The 23299-nt window shown below is 39.9% G+C and overlaps 1 protein-coding gene across 1 annotated transcript in view; it reads left to right on the top strand.

Annotated features, from left to right (window-relative positions):
* The window catches only part of LOC139780683 (uncharacterized), a 29111-nt gene continuing 5812 nt past the window's right edge, over positions 1-23299 (top strand). The window contains exons 1-5 of the mRNA XM_071719416.1: positions 1-1830; positions 16088-16786; positions 18727-18898; positions 22396-22457; positions 23081-23213. Coding sequence (XP_071575517.1) covers positions 1653-1830; positions 16088-16786; positions 18727-18898; positions 22396-22457; positions 23081-23213 — 1244 coding nt within the window. The 5' untranslated portion in view covers positions 1-1652. The remainder of the gene's footprint in view (positions 1831-16087; positions 16787-18726; positions 18899-22395; positions 22458-23080; positions 23214-23299) is intronic.

Consider the following 23299-nt stretch of genomic DNA (forward strand, 5'->3'; position numbering starts at 1 on the left):
GGGTGACCCGACAACGTCAACGTCGCCCGTTGGGTCGCGAAACAGTGGCCTCGACACTCTCGACAGTCGTCGCTCGTCGCTCGGCTGTTCTTTCCGTAGTCGGTAGTCGGTAGCGGTTTCGCGTTTGACAGTGTGGCGCGGTCGGACTGTCGTGCGATCGTATATATCCACGAGGGGGCCCGTTCGGGGCCCAGGCGAGAGAGGAACGACGTCGGGATCGCGCGCGCAACATATAACAGCCTACAACCACGATGACACATTCGGTAACGTCGTCGACAACGAGCGTACCTGGGACAAGCGCGGCTACGGCGATCGCGACTGCGACCGAAACGACAACAACGACGGCGTTACAACAGCGTATTCGTTTACCACGATAGTGCGTCGCTGTGGCCCAACGACGGGGGAAAGGCAGGGAAAGGGGAAGAGCGCGCCGAGTTCCCCGTTCTCGGACGCGGATGCGTCGCGTCCTGCACTTTAAACGAGAGATACACATGCCCGTTCGAGTTCCAGGAAACGCTTAGAAAAAGAATATTTCGTCGCCGCGAGAGCGATACACGTGAAGGAAGAACGAGAGAGAGAAAGAGAACGCGACTGTCGAAGGAATACAAGTGAATCCGCGAATTGATCGTACGTATCGGCGCGACGCGGGGAAAGCGAGTGAAAGACAGAGAAAGAGAGAGAGAGAGAGAGAGAGAGAGAGAGAGAGAGAGAGAGAGAGAGAGAGAGAGAGAGAGAGAGAGAGAGAGAGAGAGGGAAAAAAAGAACAGGGTTACGAGGCAGGCGGGCGCCATTCGGAAGTAACAGTGTCAAAGCACACTCGGCGCTCGCGATTTCTTTTCGCGTTCGCGCGAACCCGTCGTGCGCGGGCATATCTGGAACGCGCGATGGGACGAGCGAGCGCGCGTGCCGTCGTCGACGTACGTCAACGTGCGTGAAGTGGCCTGGTGCGGAGTGTGAAAGAGTCCAGCCAGACAGACGGCCCCGTCCCGTCCCGTGTCGCTTGGCGCGCGCGAGCGAGCGAGCGAGCGAGCGCCGTCTCCGTCTCCGTCCAACCAGTCGTCGTCGGGCCCGCGGCGCGCCTCTCTCGCTCCTGCCTTCGCGACGCGAGCGGCGACCGCCCCGCGTTCCGCCTGTTCGCCCAGCGGAGTTTTCACCGCGGCGACACGCGTTACATTCCGCGTACGTGTGCGGCCCGCGGCCCCAGGCCCCAGGAGGAGATTACGCGCTCCGCGACGGGGGGACGCGCGACCGGCCCCGCCGTACGTGCCTTCGGAGGTGGGCCACCGAATCCGGGACCCGAGGAAAGAAGGAAAAGAGGAAATTCCCAGATAATGGAGGGTCCCGCGTGTACCGTCGACTGAGGTGATCGGTCGCGAAAATTTTTCCCGTGTCTCGTATCTCTGCGGGAAAGACAGAAGTGGAGAAGGTGGCGGAACGGAAGGAGGAGGAGGAAGAGACAGCAGCGAGAGAAGGAGAAAGAGAAAGAGAGAGAGAGAGAAAAGACAGATTAGGTTAGGCTGAACTCACGTTCCCCCCTCCCTCTCCATTCCTCTGCTGTGCAGTGTGCGGCAGCAGACCAGGGCGCTCCATCTCGCTTCGATGTGCACGCCCGTTTCCATCTGATTTGTGCACGCTCGAGGGACGAGGACGGCATGACGGAGAGGGAAGAGAAGAGATCGAGGAAAGAGTGGTGCGAGGATCCGCGGAGAAACGCTGGAAAAATACAAATGCCGATCGCCGATGGAATTTCGGTCGCTGAATCGACGGCGGCGGTCCACCACGTACCCCTCACCGTCACCGGCATGTCTCGTCTCGTCGACAGACTTTCAGGTTAGTGCGCTCGAGGTTACACGATTGTTATAATATACGCGAGTCGTACATCTGCATCCGCGCTCGCGCTCGCGAGCGCGCTCGTGAATTTAGTCGGCGCGAAGTCGCATAGTCGCGTGTCGCGACAGTTCGCACGAACGTTTCCACTCTGGGGACCCTCCCCTCCCCCCTCCGACCAGACGAGACGGTCTTTCTGTTCCCAGACGGAGGTGTCGTCGGAGGAATTTGTCTGCGATTTTTATGCGATTTTCTATACGCGCCTCTAAATTGCACGGCTCTTTATTCGTTACGGAAGATATTTAGCTTTAGAAGTTCAAATATAATCAAATATTGCGTATCTCCCGATCGTTATTTGATTATATTTGAACTTCTAAAGCATGTGCGTGCTTCGTTAACGTTAAGAAGGGCCAAATATCTTTCGTAACGATAAAGAGCCGTGCATTTAAAAGGCGCGTATAAAAATTCCTCAGACGACACCTTCGTCTGGAAGTGGGAACAGAAAGACCGTCTCGTCTTGTCGGGGAACATGTAATATTATGTCACGTGTTGCAAAAGTAGAAAGAAAAGCGTTTCAAGATCGCGCCTATGTATTTTTATCGTTTATAAAAACGTCAACGTTTTTAACCGTCGTCAACGATAGCTCGCAGAGGTTGTCTAAAAAAAAACGTTATTATATATAATATAAAATGATGGGTTTAATTCGATCCAACTGGCCACATTTACTGAATCGTAATCCTCACTCCGTGAATTACGATTCAATAAATGTGGCCAGTTGAGTCGAATTAAACAATCGTTTTTGTTAGTTATTACTGACGAAGCAAAGGGTTTTATTTTCTAGTTATTATAATCTTCGAAATTTGAAGGTATCGGTACGCGAGAGCTGTACGATCTACCGCGCGGTGTTAAATGGAAATGTATGTAGCGAGCGGAGTAGACAGAATAAAAAAGGCAGAACCGTAGACGACGACACTGTAGAGTTTGTGCGAGACACCAGTGTTCCCATACGTCTAACGATCTTTTTTTTTCTTCTACCTTCTCTTTACTTCCTCGGATATTCGCGGTACAAGGCGCCAGCCATCGCTTTTTTTTATATATGTAAATGGCCCGATTCGAGTATAAAAAAGTGTGATGATGACCGATGCATCCTGAATATTTGAAGTATAAAAAGAATTTAAAAAAAATTATATCAAGTATCTATATTCTGTGATTTTTGATTAAGTACATTAACGCAGAGAGAGAGAGAAAGAGAGAAACGTAGGCACGCACATATGTACGTATATATCAATGCACGTTCGTATATTACACGTACATGACAGCAGACAGACAAATGCCGACAGACCGATAGGTACCGGATAGACAGAGAAAGAGAGAGTGTGTGAGAATGTTTCAGAATTCATAGTTTAATCCAAAGGGAATGATTCATACGTAAAAAAAGTAAGTTTAAATTTTAAAATACATTTTTTTTTATAGAAAACTGTTTTCAAGAAAAATGACTTTTAAAGTTTGCCGAGTATAAATTCTGAAGACTACATAAAAAGACATTTCGTCAGAAACTTTTGGACGTAAAATATTTCTAATGTAAGGAATAATATATGTATATAGAAAAACATAACTTTGCATCTGAAATCGGATTGTATCTGATGCATTTTGGGACACTTGTGTGCATAGTCGTATTACAAAATTAGAAAAAAAAAAAGGATTTTCTGATGTAATCCTTTGGAAAGTTTGACTTCCTCGAAATATCGGGTTTGACGGATTTTGAAAGGTTTCTTTCATCGACAGAAAAAAATGTGCGATATTTTCTCGTATACATCTCTAAAAAGGTATATGTGCATTAAAAATTAGAAAAATGAATAACAAAATGTTTCCTATGAGCGAATTGACACGGATCAAACTGTTTACATAATATTATATCATATATAGTATTATGTATTACATATATTGAAATAAAAGTTTTATATTGCATGCTATTTGACAAATTTAAACAGAATGTCCGAATATAAAGCCGAGCAGAGTTCAAATTGCTGAAAATCCGCTTACGCACATACGCACGCACGCACACACACTTGCGAGAATTGACTATAATAATAATACAGTAAAGAGTACTAAAACAAAATTGCGTAATATTTATAACGATTTATTGGTAATTCTATGATTTTGCCCATCCATTTTTGTATTTAATTCAAATAGATTCAAGATTAACCAAACTACTTAAAAATTTATAGAACCAGTATTAAGATCGGAGAGAAAAAATTGCGCTAATAATTTGTGACACTTTACATTGTCGCAAAATCGAATAATACGATTTTTCTACAACGGCAAATTCTTTTTCTCCGTGATAGAAAGTTGCAACGTCATACAATTTTTCGTTGTTGGCTACGTTTCGATTTCAAATGGATTGTAAGTACATGTAAAAATTAATTCCTAAACCCTTCTTTATTTTCATCTCCACATTATCGCATGAATTCTCCAGCACGGTCACCCCGGGCTATGGTTCCCCATACTCAACTGCTAAAAAATTCCAACATTTTTCGGGCTTCCGTATCATCACACACCCACCATCTCGATTTTATTGAGAATCGATATTTGGCGCGAGTCCAGTTATTCAAACGTTTCACAGTTTTCATATTTTGCCTCTATGAATTAATCGCTCGTCGTAATATTTTTTTTCAATGACATCTTTAATTCTCATTCTGATCTTATGTTGGCTTATAAATATAGTAGATATGTCTCTCTCTCTTATTTAAAAAATCGGAAACACGTTCTCTTCTGTTCTACTTATTACAGTCTAAAACGCACACAGGATTTGAATAATCGGTTAACAAGTTTCTTTTTATGTAATTCGTCGCGTAATATTTTGATATAAATTAAAGCCAGCATTAAATACGTGTGTAATAATTCATGTGCTACATGCTATCGAGGATTGCTCCAGACATCTCCGCGAAAATTTCAAACTATCGTTCGTGCGTGCTAGCGTGAAATATATTTCTCCTGTCCCTATCGAGCTAATCTTGCCGTTAAAATATATTATAAAGAATACATAGTAATAAAGAATACATATATTTTGTTCAATGTTTTTAAATATTATTTTTATATACTAGATCTTTATATTTTTTAGGATGTGGATTATATTTTTAATTTAGTGTTAAATGATATTATTCACTGACCATTGGAGGAGTTTTGTGCTGGATTGCATATAGTAAAATTTATAGTTTTATTCAGTTAATGATTCAGCTGACGAGGGCCTTGGCAAAAATCGAAACTAGTATCACGCGAATATCATATCTATGAATGTGATCGTTCTCTCCTTCCACTCTTCCGCATACATACAGAAAACTATACAATGTAAATATTTTATTGCACGGACACCTGCGCTTATATCGGTCTTTTTACAAACAAATAATTCTTCAGTTTAATTTATATTTATAAATGTTTTCTTTTAAAACTAAAAACTAATTTTATTTTTACAAATCGGTAATGCATGGAATAGATGAATAAGCCAATGGAGTACGCATAAATTGCACACGTCGTTTCGTTTCGTCAGATCAAGATTCTCGATAAATACTCGCGATATGAGGTTTGCAAAGCGAAAAAAAATTCTTATCAATAATATTTTCTTACATACTATGTACGTAGTGACACAAAAATAAATTCGGTCGCGTATTGTTTGCAATGCATCATCATTTATTTTAACTCACTCTCGATTGATATCTATTATGTGTTTGTGCTGTGCGCGTAAGCGAGTAGAAATGTGATCGATAAATAGGAATTTGGATAGGATGAAATATCGTAAAAGCGCTTAGCGGAATTTATGGATAGACCAGGAAAAGGAGACGCGCGAGTCGTGCCGACCCAAGCCGAACGGTTGGCCCCTTAAGGAGGGAGTAAAGAGGCAGGCATGAGGGGGTGGTCTCGTCCTATGCCACACGAAACACCTGGCTTTTCTATGTCTGTCCATACTCTCGCCCTCTATCGTCTCGTGCCTCCCGATCTTTGTCATATTATCCCAAACTGCACCGGCACCCTCCTGTGTGCCCATCCGCCTTCCCCATTGGCGTCTTTACACATCAAGCGGCTCGTTATGCGCTGCTATGAAGCAAATATCTATATCCGACAGTACTACTCAATTAATCCGGCTGGCTGACGGAAACGGAATGAAGTAGTCGAATTGGATCTATATTTTCTACCCACTGCCATTCATAAGGAAAAAAGTGTAATATTTCGTCAGAATGAGGCAACGATACCGAATGATTCTAATTAACATATCGTTGATCGATGTATTATGTTTTGAAAAACGATCAGATAAGTTTGCAAATATTTTTAATATTTGTTTAACGTTAAGAAATGTAGAAATAATATATATCTACGTATTTATCTTACATACAATCTTATATGTCACGATTTTCATAAACATATTTTCATCGCTGCTTTTATAGGCCACGACACCAATGCAGTTTCGAACAGTCAGAAAAACGTAGCACGATATGTCTCGCTCGCGTCGGATCACGATTTCTCGATTGTCGATTACACTGTTACTTGTAGGTTACGGCTTTTGCATTGGGGAGGGACGGGAGGGGGGAGCTATGCATATAAACGCGTAGGCGCAGCTCTAAAAAACAGGCTTTGAGCGATGAGAACTTGATGAAATCAAGGCTGGTCACGCGATGCTTCGGAAAGATCGATTTAACAGTACGTATGCGGATCTTTTATTGATTTATTTATCTGCATATCGAAGCAACCTGCCGAGTTTTAAAAATCAATGAGGATCCTTACGTTGACTTTACATTATAACTCCAGTAATTAAATATTGAAGATATGTGTCCTCATAATATTATTTACATTGTACTTATTACAAAAGAATGCAATAACTAGCCGAACGAAAAGATAAATAAAATATAAAGTTGACTATTATTTTATCTTTTTGTTCAGATAATTTAATAATCGTAAAAAGACTGGCAATTTGTGTAACTCGATGGCGATACGATGGAATTTTGCATATAGAGAGCCGCGAAACTGGCAGAAATAATAAGAAGGCATGTTGTTTACTTAAAAAAATTTCAAATATATATAATCGATACAGTATATTGAACATTTAACTGTTTAATGTACTATATACTGATATAAAAGCATCACGGTAAAATCTGCAACTTTACATTACAGTGAAATATTTCGAATATTACATTAAAAGATCTTGAAAATTTAGAAAATGTTGAAAGTCTTGATCGTTTAGAAATAAAAAACATTTTTAAATTCTTTAAAATATTTGCCCTTTTTTATATTTTTATATTATTTCAATTTATACTTTATTTTATAAAGATAGATAAAAATCTTAGTTTGTAGAATTTTGAGATATTCAAGATTTTTATCAAGATTGAAGAATTTCCGACTTTGAATTATATTCGAAGGAACTAAGTTGAATACTACTTGAAATTTTTGATACGGAGAATTGCGAAATTTTTGGAGAGATAGCACAGGACACCGTTTACATTCTTGCTTGGTCCGCAGAGAATCGAGTTCTTAGGGAGTTCTCTCTTTAATCTTTCTACCGTCCAATTATTTCAGGTTGATTGTACCGCAGTAATATCTATAGTAGCAGGTATGCGCTTAACTGACCAAAATCTTTCCATCATAATTTTTCGGTTTTTTTTCCGTTCAACGATAAGTCTAATTTGATTTATCGGTAAGCAACTCTTGTTTCTTGTTTTTTATACAATGTTTATACAAATGTGTTTTACAGTTATTAAGTAATTTTAAATAATTTTAAAACATGTTCAGATCGCTGATTTATAACATATTAATATAAAAGCATGAAATCTATATAGCTAAAATATTTTTTGTTATTTTATTCAGGGTATTTAAATTCGAAATAAAGTAACTTTGTTTTCAGTAAAAACAGAATATCGTTAAAAATCTGATGTCTTTGTATAAACTCGTTATCTCACTTTTAATCAAGTTTTCAAAATAGAAGTCTGTAATATGTTGTTTGTATTTATTCAGTAACAATTTTGTAAGTAATTTATTTATGATGAATAAAATTTTTATTCGGAATCGCACCGTTTAAAAATTACGGTATTTTAGACAATTTATGAAGGATGAAATTTGAGCAACTTTTAAGATACCTAGAATTCACTTTACCTAAGGAAAAATTATAACAATCACACATGATTCTGAAACATATCAGATTTTCTGTACTTCATAGTCAGGCGCGATTATTTCTTCAAAATATTACATTCTTTTATGGCTAGAAATACAAACAAGATTATTGCTATTACAAACTACTACAAGCAAAGTTATTAACATTTTCTTCATTAAACTTTTTTGAAAACGAGGTGGCGAGTTTATGACGGTAAAATCTGACGACGAGCGACGAGAGAAATTGACATTTCTAAAAGCACAGGAATTCCGGCAAACAAACTTGAACGCGAAATTGGAAATTTGATTGTTTTATGAGACTATGCGATCGCCGTCATTTGCATCGTTTGTATTGTGAAAAATAGCTGAAATGGAAAGCATGAACAAGTTACCTACATCACACCGGAATATCTTACTTTCGCCCATAGCACAGCTGGCTATCGTTATTGTAGCAAACCGACCGAAGTCTCATTCTCTCTCTGCTGCCGTTTATCAGTTTTGGTCCTCGTGATTCTTTTCTTTCTCTCGACCGAAACGATTACCGTCCGCTTTGTGATGATTGTTGAAATACTTAGAAAAGAATGTTTTTGCCAGTCGAGAGTTATTATTATTAACGCTTTGAAGTCGCCGGTGGTTCGATCAGTTGAATTTTGACGATCAACTGTATTAAAATGCGTGGGAAATTTGATCGTTAAGCAAATATTGTTATCATTGATAATTAAACTGATATTTATAATGTCATAATTTACGTATTGTTTAAAAATAAATATATATATTCAGTTTTGACTGAACTTTTTGAAATAACCGATATTGGTAGTAAATAAAGTTACGATTATACGAATTATGAATCGCGATGTAGCAAGTGGCGCGTGGCGCGTGCCGCGTTATATTTTGTAGCGCGTAAATGATAGGATAGCGACGCTGTCGCATACGCGGACGGACATTTTAGGTAAACCGATCAATTTTGTGATGAAAAAATGATCGAGAAGGTACACGTGTTTTACCGCCTGTACGGGCGCGGCATGCACGACAAAAAAAAACTATAATCGCGCACAGGAGGAACCATCTGCGGCTTCGAAAAGCATGATGCGGACCATGTGCCGGCTGCCAACGATACTCAGCTTGCGTAGCCCACCGCGTTAAGTCGACTGCTCCAAATCCGCCTTCTTGTATATTATACGTTACATTGACGGAAAATAAAAGAAATACGAAGGAAATTTTATGATAAACGCGGTGACGCTCTGAAATCATTCGCCTAATCGCCTCGCACATCGTTGCCATATTGAAAGATCGATTTTACCATTCGGTTTTCTTTTCCGCGAGTTTACGCCGACAAATCGATAGCTCGTCAAATTAAAATTTTGCAGCGGACTATGAACAAACAAGTTAAAGCTGTTTAACTCCAGCGATTGTATTAAACATAGAATATTTTTAATTAATATGTACACGCACGCACGCATAAGCATTCGCGCATTTGACCTGAAATTAACTGAAAAATGTTTCGTCATCCAGTCATTTCTCAAAATTTAATTCGCAAAAAATTCAACTCGGACATTTTTGTTAAGAAAAAGTTTAATTTTAAATTGACCAAAGAGTTTGTCATCCGATAGTTTTGAGGAACTTCCTCTCCTCCTCCCTTTCCCTTTCTCCCCTTGTTCCTCTTCCCTCTTCTCTTTCTCTCTCTTCTCCCTCCTCTCTCTTTAAGTTTAGGGTTGAGAGGGGGGAGGAAGGTCGATGCGTACATAGCAAGATTTGAGATCTCATTGAGATCCACTTCCACATCCGCAGAAAACTTTATTCGGTTTATTGAATGGCATGTTTCCAGCTTTCGGATTTAATACCGTACGCGGCGGGCAGAAACATTTGCGTGAGAATATAGTGAAATCCGGAAGTAATTATCACGCAGTAACCGGCTTCGACGCAATCGCGCCAACGTGAGTGACGTATCGCTCATGCATTTTCAGCGATTCCGTCAATCTTGCTCCCGATTACCATTTTTTCGCCATTCATATCACTTTACTACGATAAACGTGTATGAAAAATGATATCGCAACGTGTAATACGTTAAATCTAAAAAGTACGTTTTACAGTTGCGTGTATCTCCTCTCCTGTTGGCTCGGCTGCTTAATTTTCATTTTTAAATATTCCGAGCATTTGATGATATTTTATTCCGATTTGATACTTTCCAAATATATGGAATTCTAGAAGGAAAACGACTTTCCCAATCAGCTACACAATCACGTTTTCACAGACATACGACACACGTGTGCTCGCCTCGCAAAAGGAAATTGCGCGTTCCACTCGGCCGTTCTACGTCGCAGCTATTACAATTTCGATCGAAGATCGCGAACAATATCGCGGAGAGCTAATTGATCGTGCGACACGATTGCAAAACGATATTACTGGCGGTATACGTAAAAAAAAAAAAGAAAGAGGTGGTAGAAGCGGGCGCGTGCCAGGGCCGCGGTCGGGGCCCATAATCGCCTCCGCGATGCGAGCGTTGCGAAAAAGCAGGTAATGGCGTTGAAGTGCATTCGGCAGCTGCTCGCCATGAATACCGACATGAATACCCGAGGTGGACGAGGTGGACATGTGCGATCCCGTCTTCTTTAGACACATGGCCCCGCCTATGAGTGCCCCCGAGCTCCTATCGAGTGGAAAAGATACGTCCTGCTCTAGTCCGGCATTATATTATCGAGAGCGCGTTGCTTTTTTATCTATATCATCGATCAGCACGACCCTTCCACTCCTCTCGATACGCGTTTCGATTACTATCCCTCATTGAGAAAGGAGAAAAGAGAGAGAAAGAGTTGAAGGATCCTCGAGAGGGAGAGTATGACCTTTCTCGTATCCTTTTTTTTTTTTTCTTTTTAGAATTCCAGCAAACGTGTATTTGCCAAAAAAAAAACACGCGGAAATCACGGAGACTACGAATGATCGTAAACAGTTTTCTTCCGGCTCGCGGGCGGACGATGATCGATCGAGATACGGATTAACGTAGCGTGAAAAGCGATAATAACCGAATGGCAATTACGGATCACTTCCAATCCGACGATTTCTGTCGCGATGGTATCGTTGAACGTAGATCCGTCAGCCACCTGGCAGAAACCGGCTGCGCGTTTGCGCGTTTTCTGCCTCGTACTTTGAAAACTGCGATATTAAGGACTTCGCCATTGTGCCTGAATTTTATCACGGGACACGAGTCTCGAGTATCTGTTCGAATGCTTAGTTCAAAGTTTGGAGCTTGACCAGAGTAGCTAAAGCTCTCACTAGCTAAGCGTTGGGTAAACGGGAGCGTTCTTGTTTCTTCGTCGACACACACACATATCTTTCGGAACTTATAAATTTCCGTGTTTGGACGAGTCGCAGCTGGTGCCGGACCGGTCTCGCTGCTATTCGGGACCCTTCTCTATCCGGAAAATTTCCGCTTCCCCCCTCTGTCCCGTCTTTCTTCCTTCATCCATCGGTAGCTGCAGCTTTCAAAAGACACGTGACTCTAGACACACCCAAGATTTCTCGCGCATATATACTGTCTTTAAGGATCTTGAGGATCGTTGTCCGATGATGTACGATATAACACGCGTGATACAACAGAGCGCGTTTTCAAATGGTTGAACAGTTTCGCCACGACTGATCACGATTAGGGATAAAATCAAGTTCAATATGTACTTAAATATCAGAAATGTCTTTCAAATCCAATAATCAAGTTTTATTTTCTAGGATTCGAATAATATTTACAAGAAATAATATTTTATATACTGTATCTGCGAAGTAATCGATCTCGATTGGTTAGTTTCGAATTTTAGAATGAGCACCTGTATAGAATTTGAGCAAAAGAAACGGATGTCAAGAAGCAAAGGATTATAAATGTTTGATGGTTAATCCTTCGATGGTTGATCCTCACTTGCTTACGTTAAATCTAATCTTGAATCTCCTTGTCGATTACTACTATATTGTCAGAGTCCATAATTTGAAACAATTTTTAGTATATAGGTACTTTCGATTGATTCTTTGCTCGCGTAATTAAGCTTATTATGGAATTTGGTATTTTGAATTCTAAATTTTTTAATTGAGATGAATTTTTTCGAGATGGAAATATTGCACCAAAATAAAATCGCACGTTATCCATTAAAATAATGTTCGCCGCTCGTAGCTGAAGCGCGCGCGAGTCTGCGTGAGCGGACGTTACGCTGAAAAGCATGCAATTAGAAAATAACCTAAATTCAAGGCGGTTCGCGATTCGCGTTAAGAATTATTTCACCAGTCGGTCGAAACGAGGAGAAACTTGAGCTCGAGAGGCGACACGACCGGCAGGGAAATGGCCAATTATTAGAAGGAACGTGGGTCGTACTTAAAGTCACTACTGGTTAGGGCAGAGTACGTTTTTATCTCGGTCTCTCTCCCTCCCTCCCCGTTGACATCGTCTATTTCCTCCGAAGTTGAGCTTCGTGTACGCTTCGCGAGGAAAACGTAACGTTACGTGTAAATACGTCCTTTTCCCTCGTTTCATTCGACATGAGAAATTGCTCCGCATCACGGAGCAAAGGCTCGGAGATAACGAGATATCGCGGTAATGTAAGGTAAGGTAAGGTGCATTCGCGCGCAACTGCATACCGGATATCTCTCGCGCATTAATTCATCTATAATGTACACGATGCCGGGACGATCTCCTGACTGCTTTCGATCTGCTATCGAACCTTGAAAGGTACGTGAAAAGTGTCGGTAACAGAGTGACTAGTCGCGATTGAATATTTGAACGGCGATTGACGTCATATACTCTTTGACGTAGGATTTCGCGCTCGTGCGTGTCGTGAATAGGCACACGTCGCGTGTTGTGTGCGATACTTAGAAAAATTACTTCAATAGTTTTCTCCCGCGATGACAAAGATAGAACGGTACCACCTATTACTTACGCAGTCCGTATCGTCCGTAAATTAAACCGTGATGAATCACGATAGAAACACGTACGTGCGATAAGATTCGAGAAAAGGTGCGTCGCCGACGGTGCTTATAGATCCGATTGCTTGACTTCTTACCTTACTTAATTGTAATTCTCGGATAAGTTAGCGGAATATACTTGCACCTTTTACAACCTTTTTTCAGGACAAAAGAAGTAAATCGGATCTATTTACTTACCGTGTTCACGGCAATGTGTTTATTGGGACAAGGCCATTGTGTAAATATCATTAGCTATAATTGTTTTTCAAGTCTACTAATGTATTTATACATGTTTTTTTGTGTGTGTATATATAATGAAGTTTGGTATGCGCACATTGTTTCTGTGAAAAATATGTTTATTTATATTTATTTTATATTTATTTTTATATTACATCTCTGCATGCGATGTCAGATACAATATGCGTATATCACATCTTATTTAATTGCTAATATATAGCAGTATAAAAATCAAGATACGCATTTGTAAAATATTCGACAGTGTTTATTTAATTAAGTCAGCATTTGTGCACTGATTGGGCATCAGAATCTGAGTAGAGTCGAAATTAATAACTCTCAATCATTGTCAATACTATACTCTGAATAGATACTATTAGATTATTGCACGTATACACCTAATGTGATTTTTTAAGTAAAATTTTAAATTGTAACTTTGTTTACAACAAATTTCATTAATTGAGATAAGCCAATAAAACGCAATATGCTTTTCCTAACATGATACAAACGCGCTTGTATCCTCATTAATCTGAATTTCTGGAAACAATCAATTGTCCCTAAAGACGCTTTTGACTGAAGTAAAGAAGTTTCATATTATAATTGGTTCAATATTATGACTGTTGTTACGACGTGCGATCGAGCGTTGTCACAAAGTAGTGCAACGCCATTGACTGATGTGGGTCGTCTCGCATATAATTTTTCATTGCATTTGCTGATGTTCCGCACGATATATCTCTGTATTCTTTTATTGGTTTCGCCCCATTTGAGGAAAAAATAGTGAATAACACCGGCCGCAGGCCACCAACAGTCACCTTTCAGTAATCTTTCTTGAGGAGTTCGCTTCGGCATGCGTTTCGGTGTTTCGTCAGCAAGCCATTAAGCGTGTCTCGACGATTGTCGTGTAGAATCGACTTTTCATCACGTATTACAATCCACAAAAAAAAAGAATCCCTTTTGTGCGAGAAGAGAGCTGCAAACTTCCAATTGGCATGCTATATTTCTTTCCGTTAATTCATGGGGGATCCATTTATGCAACTTTTTTCACTTTCTCAACGGCTTGCAGGTGACGGGAAAACAGTTGAGTAATGCACGCCTAGTTTTTCTGCGATATCTCGCATAGTTTGACGTGTGTCGGATTCCACTAAAATTCACGACTCATCACTGTCAATGATGAACTTCTCGGAGTCGATTCGTTTTTCGAGGCTCATTTTCTGATCGAAATTTTTCGAACCAACACTATCTTGCTCGTCCGCTAATCGTATCTTCTGTAAATACCGCATTGATATTTATCGCGTATTAACTGGGCTATATCGTATCTAAGTTGAAACTCGTACAAGAAAAATTACGCGTTTTTATTGTTATCCATGCATTATGTTATCTTTTTATTATAATTCGTTTTGCATCAAATTCAGAGGTGAAATAGCCTAGAGGTTTCTTTTTCGCAGTAGAATCGATCGATCACATCTATAAACATTAACTTTGCGTATTCATATTTCAAATATATTTAAAATTTCTTATTTATATCTCTTATTTTTTTTTTGCTTTGATTAAATTGTTTATAAAAATGGAAAATCACAGAATTTACTAAAAAAACAAAGTTATTATATTAATTGATATGACCTGACACGAATAGAAAAAGAGAAAGATTGTCATTTCTCCACTGTATTAAAAATATGTTGAAATGTAAGTATAGGAATATGATATTTAAATTGGGAAATATGCTTTCTATAAACTCTAAAATTTACCGCGAACTTAAAGTATCACTGATTGCTATACAAAATTGATTCAACACACGTCATCAATCATTTCACTATTTATGCATCAGATATTATATTTACATGTATAGGTGTATGTATATGTGTGTATACTACAAGCGTGACACGTGTGATTCAATTTTCAACGTGTGACGATCTCGTACACTCTTATCATATTCTCTGCGAAAACTTACGCATATCAACTACAAGTATGCGAGGCTTGATCGCTAACTCTTACATCAGAATTTGCAGAAGGACCTCGCATGGACGACGTTTCTTACATATATTCTTACAAATTCAGACCTTGCGGTATAATATCTCTAAACGAAGAGCAAAACTAAAGACGCTTTTCTTATGCAATATAGGATCCTAAACAATCGTTAAGCCCCGTTATAAATTTAATTGATCCAGCTATTATTGAGATCCGATAAGCATATATCGGCTCAATTAAGCGGCTCGCGTATAGATACTCGGTCTGTCTTGCTGTTGCCGCGCGTGATACGATCGTGTCTCTTGGTGTATTTTCAATCGTTTAATTTGCAACTTTACCACGATAAACCCAATATTTGATTGCGTCGACATTTTTGTTCTTTCTAAAATCTTTATCTCGACTCAAATTCCTTTTAAACAATTGAAAATATTGAGCTTTAAACGGAATAAAACTTTTTACATTAAGTATATTAAAATAGTTTTCTTCACGATTTTAATTCGAAAAAATTGTGACGTAAGAAACCATGTGGGATTCCAGAGTTATACCCGATTTTAAAAACTTTGAGGAATGATTATTTTATTTCTCGGGTTTGAAAAGGCATTATTTACCATTGAATTGTTTTTTTTTTCTAATGATTATAGGTATATATAATAACGCTTGATAGAAGCATAAGATCGTGGCGCGTTTTCACTCGTACACTTACTCATATTTTCTCTTTTTCTCTCTCTCGCGCGCATAATTTTTTTTTCTCAAAAAAGAATCCGTGCGAAACTGTTAAAGGCGACAGCGAGCGATCGAATCGAAAAGAGCGTACTCCACATTGTAAAGCGAATCCAACAGTCCTCACGCGGCCCAACAGCCGTCCCATCCTGCCTGTCATCGGCCTGGTGGGCCCGGTGAGGCCTGGTGGGGCTCGCTAGATCCCGAAGTCTTCACCCGAGATAAAACACATTATAAACGGCCGCCCGGGACGGGTATCTGGTTTCAGGGAAGCGGCGGCACGTGCGCCGGAGTTCGGGCCCAGGTGGTGTCGCTCGCGCTGCCGAGGAAACGCAAGAAGGAGAGGTCAACCATAGAGGATGCCGCGAGGCGGGCGGGGTATCAATCGAGGAGATTAGCTCGTCGGTGGCGAGGAGCAAAGTCCCCTGCGACGACGACGACGGCGTCGCCGGCCACCGTCATACGCCGCCTTACCTCTGCCATCTCCGTTATCGTAGTCATCGTCATTCGTCGTCGCGTCAACGATACCACCATCGAAGGGACATCGGCGACGGGGGCAGCGACGGCGACGGCAACGATAACGGCGACGACGATGGCGGCGATGACGAGAGAGACGAGAACGATGAGAATGACGAGAATGACGACGACGACGACGACGACGACGACGACGACGACGAAGAAGAAGAGAAGGAGGAAGACGATAAGATGTGTCTCGAACGTCTCCATCCTCGCCTTCATCGGTTCTACGATCGGCGGTCTCCCGGAAGCAGCGGCGACGTCGATGCCGAAGTCGAGGTCCATCGAACCGAGACGACGACCGTCCATCCTCTCGCACGAACCTCCTCGCCTAACGCGACCACCGCCGTCGCTAACCCCTCTGTCGTCACTGCCATGGCGAGAGGATGCAAAATTCCGCCTTACCTCACGACTATACTACTTCTTTCCTACACTCTCTTCGGTATAGCAGGTTGGTATTGGCACGCATTATACTCGGACTCGTACTCGCGCACCTCGTGTTCGTGTATATATAGACAGACGCGACGCGGCTTACAATTAGAGGAACGAGCTACATTTTAACAGAATATCTTTAAAATTGCGTTTATACCCCTTATTTGCATTTATAAGCCACGTTACAATTTGGCGGTCGTCCATATTATCGGGAACAAGAGAAGCAGGAGAAACGCCCACGGAAATAACGTGTACTTAAAGAGGATAAATTATCGTTTCGCATTACACGGTGAATCAGTCGCCCGTGTTACGTTCTTCGCCACTTGTTACGCTCGTTGCGCCACAATCTTACAATCTGTCGTTTTTCTCTTCTTTTTTCTCTCTCTCTCTTTTTTTTTTGTGAACAAGGCAGACAAAAGTGCTGCCGTACAGGAATATTTCCGTGCCGAGCGAAGCCTTCGCCCTCGCGACAAAGCGCTCATTTTATGCGCGACTTATACCAGACGATACGAGCAAATGTGTGTAATGTAATAGTACTCGCGCGTCACGTTGCACCTGGTCCCGACGTAAAACCGTCGAGATAATCGACGTGGAGTATCGTTATCCGTTTCCCTGTTCCTCACGCCTCTCGCGTCGCGCTGCAATTACAAAGGCGCTCCGCCAACTTTAGCGTATGCCTGTCAAACACGCTTATCTTCCCCGCACACATCTGCACTCGCGTATCTATCTCTCGGTATACCGTAAAGACGAAGCGACTGGTACAATGGACAAATCTGAATCGCCAACCGAATAACAATGATGTAACGAGATGTAATTTTTAATCGTAAAACTCAAAGATGATTTTTAACTGTAAAATGTTTACTATGGGTAAAGTCAAAACGGTAAGAGAGGAAGAGGGGCGAGAGAGAGAGAGAGAGAGAGAGGAGAGAGAGATTGCACGCGAGTTTCTCGTAAGGAAAAGATAAAACGCCGCGCCTGCTCGATAAACTGGAGCGTACGGAGCGTGAAGCGTTGTCGGGGTGTGGAAACGGCAGATTGTAAAATTACAACAGGTGACGGACAGCAGCCACGCGCGGGACAGATGCAACCATCACCGCCTTAGCTGTACTTTGCAGCTTTGTGTACAGTCTCGCGCCTGCGAGATGCACGCGCTCTCATCCCCCTCCGTCCTCCCCCGCCTCGCCTCACCTCACCTCGCCTCGCCTCACCTCACCTCGCCTGGACTCGACTCGACTCGACTCGACTCGCCTCATCTCGCCTCGCCTCGCCTCACCTTACCTCAACTCAACTCAGCTTACCTTACCTCACCTCAGCTTACCTTACCTCACCTCACCTCACCTCACCTCACCTCACCTCTCCTCTCTTCATCTAGCCTCTCCTCCTTTCCTCTCCTCATCTCACCTTGCCACACCTCGCTTCACCTCGCATCTCCTCTCCTCACTTCGCCACACCTCGCCTCATCTCGGCTTTTCGCTAGGGTGGCCACCGCCACCGAAGCCGCGTGCGTAGATCTTTGGAAAAAAAGCGAGGGTGTGAGTAAAAGAGCGAGGAAGAGCACGGCCCCTGTCCATTGTGTTCAACGAACCTGGAAAAACCGACAAAATTCCTGAAGCACCTTCAGTAGTTTATCCGGTTATTCGCTCGCTCTCAATAATGGAACGCTCGTCGGTCGTTAATTATCTTCGATACAACTGATTATCTGTATGGAATGCGAAATGATACACTTTATCATATAGTCTCTAGTAATAATAATAGTAATGAAAGAAGTAAACTGTAATATGTAGTATATATAGTATACAAGGTAATACTATTGAAGTGGGCAAATTTGAAATTGTTAAACTTGAAATGTTCTCTGGTAAAACGTTTGCGCGAAAGGAAAAAAGCGTTATACACGATGTAATCGCGATGCAATGTAAATGTAAGAGAGGACCTAATGACTTTTATATGTTTTATCAACAGATGCCTGCTCGTCGCGTTCAACGCCGAAACCTAGGCCGCCGACGCCGACGGATCGGCCGAATATCACATTCCACATGTACGCGTGTCCGCCGGATTACGCAGAGTGGTATTGCTTGAACGGCGCCACGTGTTTCACCGTAAAAATCGTCGACTCCCTCCTGTACAACTGTCTGTGAGTACGGCTCCGTCTCGAAACTATGCGCCCACCCAACAAACGTCGGCCGGCAATAAATTCGCCATGAAAATTCCATTCCGCGGATTTTCCTGCGGCAAAAAAAAAATTCCGCAGACTACGGCGTGACAATCGAAATCTTTGAAAATGTCCTGACATTTGTGCGAGAGCACGTACGGGAGTATTGTGACCCCGGTCTCCATCGGGCGCCTCACTGTGCGACGCGACCACGAACAATCGCGGCGGTTCCGGGCGAAAGAGCCACCGAGGGAGAGACGGCACCACTCGCGTCGTTTAGCCGTTAATCTGTGACTACGCGACCTCGGCACGTACGTTGAAATTCCTGTCGGCTCGTGTTCGACTGACATTTTTCTCGAACTCGCTACCAACGCTTCTTTCGACTCGATCTGTATCGACGATTTCTCTTTTTTTTTCCTCTCCTTTTTGCTTTTTTTTTACGAATACGGTAACTATCGTTCGATCGCGATTCGATGCATTTGCAAAATTAATGCTGGAGGTTGCAGCGAGGTTGAATTTAAATATCGCGATAGGTAAAAAAGTGTATCGAGTAATCGGATTAACATCGGGATAGCATCGCGAGGAGTGCGGAGCACATCGTGCTCACTCAACCGTACTATTTCCCACGGTGTTTGCTTTGTCGACCGCGATCTGCCGCTTGAACCGAAGTCCGTCTCTCATCTCGCGCTTGTCGCGTCCGATTTCAATTAATCTAACAGTTATATTTTCTCGTGAATTTTTAAATACCGCATAACAAATTTTATCAAATGCGGTCTAGTAATAAAAAGAGCCTGTAAACTGCAAACGATACGTAGCACGCGATTACTTAATTGTAAAAACTAAACAGTTGAAGTTGACTGCCTACAAGTATAAATGAAAATTGAATAAAATCGACAAGAAATTTGTTGAATTTGCGAGAGATATTGATTGACGAAATCGATAAATTAAGAGAGAAAGAAAAAAAAAGAAAGATAAGTGTCAGTTTCTCTTTCTTTGGAAATGCTTTGAAGCACTTTGCACGAAGAAAAAAAGGGCAATGTATATATAACTATAACTTATTTTTCTTTTTTTTTCGCACAAAATCATCTTTGATTAAAAAAGATCCTCGAGACGAATTAAAAAATGTATCAAGAGGACATTTTAAGTCCATTTATATATTTGCTTTGGACAAGCAACAAATAAAAATGCAAAAAAATAAGGTATATTTTTGACATATGTTTCATTGAGGATGCTGTTAAACGATCGGTTAATTTTGGTTTGCAAAGTAAGTTTTTCATGCAAGAAATTTGTCTATCGGAGGTGCTCCACACTCTGGCCAATTAGCGTCATGTATTACGATCTTACCAAGTTAACACTTAATTTCGATCGATAAATATTACTCGCAACTGGACAAACTAAAGGCAATAATCGAGAATCATCCTGTCGAATAGACAATAGAAAAAGCATTCTGTTCCGAGATGCCAAATTTTATGTTTCTTTGACTAATCACCAAAAATTGTTGAAACTATTTTAGAATATCGCGCTTTCCCCGTTGTATTCATCGGATCTTGTATTATCAGAGAGATTACCACTTATTTTTTATTCTTGCAAAATTCTCTTAATGAAAAAAAATTCGAAAATCTAGAGACCTATAAAATCCATCTAGACAAAATTTTCCGAGAAAAACTTTTCTGAGAAAAGTAGAAAGTTCTTCAAGGATTGAATATAATGAAGCTACCTGAAAGATGGTGGAAAATGATCGAACAAAATGGTCAATGCATTGTTTAAGTTAATATTAGTTATATTTGCGTGATTTCATAACAAAACTGAGAAACAGAGCTTAAGGGCGGTACTCGTGGTCCGATCTTATTCAAAATCGTCTCAAGTTTGGTCATGGGCGGTCTTAAGATTTCATCCAGCCAATCAAGTGACCCGTCTTGAGATTGTACTAAGGGGGGTGTTCGCTTAAAATTACCTGAAAAATAGGCAATTATTTGAAATTTTTTTCTTATAAACAAAAAAATCTAGAAACTTGTAGTTTTGCATGCGTATTTGTTACTGTTTTATTATTATTTTTATATGAAAATAATTAATATTTATTAAACTATAAGGCGCGATCGTTTCGAAATGTTTGTCCTCGATGGTTGCCATAATATGTCAAAAACTAATAAACCGATTAACTTCAAATTTTATACAAAGATATTCTATATATATATGTATCTTTATATCTCCTACATAAATTATAAAAATATTATTAGTATTTCTATTTTTTATAATAATCAGAGTAAAAAAATTTGGTAAAAAATTAATTTTTTTCTTTAACATGCCATTATTTTTTTTGCTTAGCTTTTTATGAACGATTGAGATACGGGATATAGTGACAAGCCTACTGATTAAAATAAATTTTAATTTTCTTCTTTATTTTTTTATTCAATTAGAACGGGCAATCATCGAGGGTAAACAATTCGAAACGGTCGCACATTGCACCTTACATTTTAATAAATATTAGTTACTTTTTATATAAAACGTGGTAGAGAGAAAAATTATAAAATAGTAACAAATGCGTATGCAAAACTACAAGTTTCTAGGTTTTTTCATTTATGAGAAAAAAATCCTAAAAATTGCTTATTTTTCAGGCTTTGAACGAAAGTTTTTTAACCTTTTTAAAAGACCCTTTTAAAATCTTAAATAAGATCAAGCTATAAATGAGTTTTTTCTTTTCTTTTTACGAGCAGTAACGCGTGAAATTGCGATCGAGTTGAGCGGTAAAGAGATATATCGGAAGGATGTCGATCGTCAATCGATAATCTTAAAGTAAATTTCAAAACGTGAATGGAGGATTAATCGATCAATGCCATCTTTGTGAAAAAAACGAAGGGGATAATACATCGAATAATGTTGCGTACGATCGAGCATCAATACACTGCCGGTCAAAAGTTTCAGGCCATTTATTGGAAATGTTTACTATATAAAATGAAATCAAACTTACAAATTATAATTTAATATACTTTTATTATTTTATTCATTATTTTATAATAAAATAAAAAATAATATAAAATAAAAATTCTACAGAAAATATTTTTTACAAGATGAAGAGTATTAGACACTAAAAAAGGATAGGCTATATTTATTTATTCAAAACTCGTAAACGTAAATGTTCGTGTTTTCTTTTCAATCTTGTTCGATTAATTGTACTGGCGAGGCTCAGATTATCTGAGTATTATTTAAAATTGATTACATCACATAATCACGCACTCGGTAAACCAATCTACTTGATCAACTAACGATTTTTTAACTCTCGCTTATAATTAAGTTCAATTAAATATTCATTAATTGGCTACTTTCGATATAAATACATTTATCTGATATTACCGGTATTTGGAGTTTAAACAGTTGGAGTTTAAAGAGCATGCTTCATATCTTTCCGTTATGCGTATAACCACGCATTTGTGATACTTCGATAATATCAATTAATGAAGTTATGATATTTTGCTTCGCAGATGCGCCAATGGATATATCGGGCAAAGATGCGAGTTTAAAGATTTGGATGGTTCCTATTTACGTAAGTAGACTCTTACTGTTCTTGATTCTTTGGATAACTTTGGCGACGCGATACGGGGATAGTTTCCGAAAATATTCCAGTACTGAAATGTAAATGACAGTAAAAAATATATTTCGTTAATGATAGATATTTCCAGAGGAAATTACACCTTCCTCTTACATCTTTTATAATTTAACAATGTTTATAATTCGAAAACTAAAAACTCATGCTCTAAAATTTTTTTCCAAAAAGTTAACTCTACTCGCATAGGTGCAAGATACATCCCAGCCTTAGAAATTTAATAAAATTACAGTATAAAACTTTTTTATGGATCGAATGCTGCACAAAATGTTTCACAATTAAAGATAATTTTAACCCTTATCTTTATCTAGAAGATATATAGAATATTATCAACCTTTATTTAATTGTAAATTATCCAAGAGAAGAATGAAAGTTGAGATATGACGTTTGAATATAAAGTACACTCCATACGAATAATTACGTTAAAAAACCAAGCAAATAACGTAGTGTTAAGAGCGATTATTGAAGTTATTGGAATATTTTATCCTTCTTCCGAATATTATTTAATAAAATATATTATTTAATAAAATGAGAAATAAAAATGTCATCCTTTTTCTTGACAGCCTCACGGCAACGAGTAATGTTGGAGACAGCCAGCATCGCCGGTGGTGCTACAATAGCAGTATTCCTCGTCGTTATCATTTGTATAACAGCTTACATCCATTGTAAGCGGAAACAGAAGGAATTACGGTCGAGGTAATTAATTGTTCATTATCCATTATCATTATTTCATTTGTAGCAAGGAACTCGGTCGCAGCTTTGACTTCTCAGATGGAATTCGC

This window comes from Temnothorax nylanderi, unplaced genomic scaffold (assembly GCF_030848795.1).
Source record: "Temnothorax nylanderi isolate EJ_2023f unplaced genomic scaffold, tnyl_v1.0 TNYL_tig0007_pilon, whole genome shotgun sequence".
Classification (NCBI taxonomy): Eukaryota; Metazoa; Arthropoda; class Insecta; order Hymenoptera; family Formicidae; genus Temnothorax; species Temnothorax nylanderi.